Raw genomic sequence first — 6,392 nt, 5'->3', positions numbered from 1 at the left:
ACGACGATGGATAGAAATCATCAGTCATGAATATTTACTATCAAACAAATATAGTTAAGCACCTGGGGAGGTTTGACAAACCGAATATTAATTGACCCACGGTGTGTTATATTTGAAATTGCTCATGTTTACACCACATCATACATTCAAAGACACGATGCATATATTCTCGTCATGAAAACCAACAAGTCTTAACAACCGTACAAACCTTTAAAAATGTTGAATGACAAATATCTCTTCGTCCGTCGTGTTGTACTACGAATTACATGCTGCTGAATGACAAATTGCTTTACCAAGAAAGCCAACAGCACTCAAGCATTTCTTCAGCGAAACATCAGAAGCTGCCCACAAAAGATCAAAGCCAGATGTTATACTACACTTGTCAGGCCATTGCTTGAATTCTCCTCAGCTGCATGGGCTCCTCATCATAAATCCGACATCAATAAGCTGGAGTCAGTTCAGAGGCGTGCAGCCCGTTTTGTGATGAGGGACTATCACCGCACGAGCAGTGTATCAAACATGCTCAGGCAGCTTAACTGGCCAACTCTCCAGCAACGCAGAGACACGTCCAAGCTTGTGATGTTGTACAAGAGCTATTATGGTCTTGTTGACATACCACCATGCCACCTTGTGCTGCTGTCATCACGTACAAGAGGTCACAACCTAAGATTTGTGATCCCTCGAGCCTCCATCTTGGTGTACCAACATGCATTCTTCCCCAGTACCATCCGGATGTGGAATGCTCTTCCAGCTTCCTTGGTCACCGCTCCATCCTGTGAGGCATTCAGAGGAGGCCTGACCAACATCATCCCTTAAGCATCATTGGAGTTTTTAGCCGCACTGTACAGCACCTTCATCTATTTTCTGCACCTTTTGTGTTTTTCTGCACCGCACTTGCTCCATGGATGTGATAATACTCGGCCACCGAGGGATACATCTCACCACAAAGAAGAAGAAGAAGGGTGTGTGGACAAACGTTACACAATATTTCGTTTTAGTATACGTGTGGTAGATTAATTGTACCCATCTCCTCATCTGTCAGTATTACCTTTGCTTTGTTTTTTCTCTTCTTTTTTTATAATATGGCACAATTATTTCCGCACATAATTTTTGTTCCTTTACGAGGGAAATGGTGAGTATATTACCCATTCTGTAGTTGTACGTGAATCTCAAGATGCGTCGTCGTTGTAATTGTATTGCCCAAGTAATATTGCTCCCTGTTGATTTGTTAAGTCTAATCGTCATTGAGAAGGACATTACACAAATGTCCCACATTTCCTAAATACGTCAGCATCGATACTATATAGTAGGATATTTCTCACATCTATATTCATCCTGTGAGATTCATCCTGGTTTTGTTCATACAATATTGCCGATGTTAATTTGCATCACTAAATTATACAAAACCTTCAAAACATTGAAGCAACACGTCTTTCCTGTTGCTTTACAATAGCTTGCTACTTGCACGCATGACTCCCCCCTCCCTCACACATTCTATTCCCACTTTCTCTCCTTTTCTCCCCTCTTTATCTGTCTTTCAGATTAGCATATTTTGCACACGTTTTCACTCCTTAAAAGACGTTTTTAATGCACATACTATTATATTGTCTTTTTTCCATTACATAGATTTCCTCACAAAATATGCAGAAAAAATAAAACGCTTTTAGTGGTTCACATTTTCCTATGGTTGAACGACCTAAAGGATACTATTTATATATCATGAGTCTGTGTAGCGGATAAACGAAGGTTATTCATTTAATTTAGTTTAATCAAGATAAACTCAACCAGTCTGTTGAATGGCTAGATTTGTTAACTTAAGAGTATACATAAATTAAAGAATGCTTTAGGCGAAGTCTTAATATTTGTTCTCCGCGCCAAACATGATGGTTTGCAAAATGAAAAACTAACAATATCATATCAACCACACTTGAAGAACTACTATACTGTATGATACTATCCTTTTCTTGACTAATTGAATGTCAAGAATTGTTAAGAATCGTTGACTGCAATTAGTTCTTGTTGAGGGCAAGAAATTCTTCACTTGGTTCAATAAAGAACGTACTGAATTCATAGCTCTGTGCTAGCGATTAGTGAATAGTCATTAAGGAGGCCTTACTGCTCACATTATTGGGTAAAAAGGAATCGCTTCCAACTAGACCGTATGACTTCTAAATTCTCATCAATGCAGATTGTATTATTGTAGAAACATGGCGAATACTTCAATTAAATAATCTGTTTTAATTAGTTTAATTATGTATGATTGTATTTTATTTATTGATTGATTTGTTTATACTTTTTATTTATATATGCGTGTATTTGTTGCTTTAACAAAATACGTGTTTGCGTGAGTGTGCATTAAAGTACATTGAACGCTTCTACAGTGGGAAATCAACAAAAGAAACAATTAATTCTGCCAGTACGACATGGCTGCATCTGGATGAACTATAAAATCGATAGATTTAACGAAGAAGAATATAAACAGGTTCTAAAAAGGATTCAAACGAATGCCTTTAGCGCAAGTCAATGTAGGTCCATGAAAACGGGGCAGAGAGATGAAATCTGTTGCTTTTTAGGTTGAACCTGGAGGCAATACTGTGCCATCGTTTTACCAGTCAACAGTTTGCAATCCCTAGCCTAAAAGCTAGGCAGGTGAAGCTCACAGTAAATAAGATTAAAGCACCACTTATTCTTCACTGCATGAAGAAAGCTTTTTCAAAATTCCAAGATGATGGCTATTATATTTGGGAAATATCACAAATGCATTCATATGATTGATTTCATGACAGATATCGTAAAACATGACGTGTCAGTAAGAAAAGGCATCTGTTAAATTTGCTTTTATTATTTACAATGCACATGCTGATGGCTATGTGCATTAAGTGTACGCTTCATAGTTTGTCTCCAGTTAAATTGAAGATTTTAAAGCAATGTTAGTCAGGGTTGCATTAAAATATGTCTGTTATTTTGTTATAGTAAACTGCATATCGTTTTATATAAATAGAAAATCCAAGATATACATCCAAAATGGTTGAAATCATCCAAAGGTAAAGTGCTCAACCAAAAAATGGGAGCTAAATAATTAATTAATTGGACTTACGAAACAATTCTGTAAAGCAATGTAGCGGTATCAAGTCCAATTAATTAATTATCGTTTTATATATACATGTATTATTAAAAGAACTTTTGTTGAGAGTTGGTAGTGATAAATGAATTAATCATGTCACTTCTTACTAGGTTCACAGAATGTACAGACGATACCACTTTATTTATTACTTATACCAATTCTGGACTACAAACATTCACCTGCCAAGGTACGCCAGTCCAGCAATGCCTCGAGATCTATTGTAAATTGCACATTTATAATAGTATCACTTCAAACATTAACACTTCAACATGCAATTTCATATAAAGCTTGAGCGTTACAGGGTTTGCGCACTCATCGCTTAGCTAGCATTTTGGGCACAACGAAGTTTGGCGGCTGCATAACGAAATTCTCTGGAGGTACAATATTTGCCCTTTATGAGCGACCAGCAAGTGTAGCGGAGTCAGTACTCTCTGGTTCTACCTCATTCATTTTAACCTAAATAACACTAACCTAAGTCAATAAATCCAAAAGATTGTAATATAATCAAAGTCGTGGATTTTACTGTAGGAAACTATGGTGGGCTTTGATGGCTGGCCTTTCCCCTAGGGTATGATGGTGGGTTAACATTTAATCAAACATTTGCGTAAAGGATAGATATACTATTACCTCAAGTTTTTGAATAAAGAATACCCTTCCACTTCGTATATTTTGCGAATCTTGTATGACGCAAACTGTATCCTTCGTAAGCTCGACTAAAAACAAAACATGGATGTACATGTAAATTTCGTCATATGCGACATTGTCCATTATACAAAGTAAAAACTATATTACATGTAAATATCACGTTAATGTTTTAACATAAACTTTAGTGCACCCTAACATAAACTTTATCAGCCGTCCGCATTCCACACCAGTTATTACTAGATTGCTGTAGGTGGGATTATTACTAAATGTTGACAAGAGAGTGACCATGTATCAAAAGACGAGACATTAGTATAATAAGAAAGGAGTCATCCAACGCATGTCATGCATATGATATGTGTTAAAATATGCTGAGAAGAACATCATGTTTAGCGTTATGTAAGTTCATATAACAAAAAACACCTTTACAATTATACGGCATGTAAAACTGGGTCATTGTTAAGAAAAGTTTAAAAAATGATGGCGCTATTTATCTAAAATCTTGTTTGCATCTTTACAAGGGGTAGACACTTGTAAAATGGTATTAGAACATCAGCAAAAAGACTAACAAATGAAGAGGAAATTTTCAAAAAACTTTTTATCATGAAACTTATATTATTTGGCTAATTTAAATTTAAAATATATGTAAATAGCGCCCTCAATTTGCACACAAATGTACAGTTTATAGAATTAAAATTACCACAAAAAAGCAGAAAAAGATGAATAATCTAACATAGAAATGAAAATCTATGTTAAAAATTGCTACAAAATAGATGTATACGAGTATATACCATGTATACAGTTTATTAGTGTGATAGCTGTTGGTATTATTCAGGTCTAGAATTGAACATTATTAAAATGTTTTGTTAGCAATATTAATAAAAGATCACATCAAACAATCAAGATAAATTGTCCAACCGGAAACGTCAGAGGGTAACATACAGACCAGATATGTCCAACATGTGATACAAATCTCCAACAGATGCAAGCATGTCCGATAACAATCTCAACAACAGTGGTAAACAGGTCAAGAGAACTCTTCTTGACACTGACAGGTGTAATCACCTTGAATCAGTTTGAAGTTGATTTCCAGATAAATGGCTTTGAAAGAATAGCCGCTTCAAAGTCATACTGACTTTTGAAAACATTATGTTATGGACATACTTGCATTTCCAACAAAATCTGGTATCATGTTACATTTAGTTTTTTATAGTATTTTAGCTTGCTCTTCAATCTTTGCAAGTTTATACAGTTAATAGTGCTATTCATCTTGTATCAGCTCCCATATTTCATTTGTAATGTTCTCATAACATGGAATCAGAACATTCATTAATTATAATATAAGAATGATCTTTTACTTTCCTTTTATTTGCATGACTTTTTTATGCTTGATGGAAATCGCGTTAGATGTTCGCCAAATACCTGAAGTTGCTTGCTACAAGTGCCAATGAAAATTAATGTAAGAACAATTTCACACAATAATATCCATTACAATGCCACATATCCACGTTTATTTTATTTGAGACTTAAGAAGTCTACTTGGCCCGACAACCTGTCTCAATTTCATGTCAAAATGTCAGATGTTGGTCGCGGGTATTACATAGGAATCTCCTACCTAACTTTACCCCGAAACTCTATTCATTTACTGAATTAGTGGCGTATCCCAATAGACCTATCCCAGCATTCAGGAAGTACTGAGCTTCTCGTTTTACTAAGCATAGATCCGGTCAATGTTTAGCATAGTTAGAGGCGATGATCTTATCCTGGATCACTAAAGCCTAAGTGCTATTACATACTTCAGTGGCAAAAGACAAGCGATTCGTTTCCAATGACAATGATCATACTTTCTTGCGCACCATCGTACAAAATAAAGTCACGGATCATCGCTGGCTCTTATAAAGTACTGGTCTGGCGACACACCATTCCCAATAAAAGTTTAAAAGTTCATTGCCTAATGTGAGGATGTTGACGTTTATGGTAGTAATGTTTTCCTACAATTATGCACTTTTCTTAAGGTTTATGAACGCTGTATTTCAAGTGAGATGTATGTTAATGCATTGTACGTCTGTAAATGTAACAGCACAGAAAGCTAGGGAATGGAAAATGCTTCACCTCTCATTGCGTGATAGACATTGCAAACATACAGAAATCAGAAAAGTAACCCAAGTCAAAGATATCTTGCAGAAGTTTAAAGAAACAAAATGGAGATGAGCAGGTCACTTATCAAGAACTCAGGGTAACAGGTGGACGAAGAGACTTACAGAATAGCAGCCAAGGACTGGAAAGAGGATAAGAGGAAGACAAAAAAAGACGTTGGAGAGATGACATCACCCCCTTTATGAGTACAACAGCTTGGGAATCAGCGTCTAGGAAGAGAAGTAGAGGGAAAATGCTGGATGAGGGCTTCACACAGCAGTGGGTGAAACAGCCTGATGAGTAATGATTGTACGTCTGTACTTTTCAGTTGATGCAAACAATTAGTTAATATAAGTTGTATAATTTGTTTTCGTACCCCTCTCCCTCTTAATTGTGCACCACCGAATTGTCGTCCTTCCTCTATCGTGTATTATCTGCTTGTCTATGTCTACATTTGTCTCAGTCTTTATCCCAGGTCTGCTTGTCTCTG

The 6,392-nt window shown here is 36.2% G+C and overlaps 1 protein-coding gene across 1 annotated transcript; it reads left to right on the top strand.

The window, feature by feature from the left end:
* Positions 1 to 276: 276 nt before the first annotated feature.
* LOC140152174 (uncharacterized) lies at positions 277 to 816 on the top strand. The gene has a single exon (XM_072174474.1). It carries the CDS (start codon positions 277 to 279, stop codon positions 814 to 816), a length of 540 nt encoding a protein of 179 aa, XP_072030575.1.
* Positions 817 to 6,392: the final 5,576 nt, after the last annotated feature.

This window comes from Amphiura filiformis, chromosome 5 (assembly GCF_039555335.1).
Source record: "Amphiura filiformis chromosome 5, Afil_fr2py, whole genome shotgun sequence".
In the NCBI taxonomy this organism is placed as follows: domain Eukaryota; kingdom Metazoa; phylum Echinodermata; class Ophiuroidea; order Amphilepidida; family Amphiuridae; genus Amphiura; species Amphiura filiformis.
This window is presented reverse-complemented; position numbering and strand designations above follow the sequence as displayed.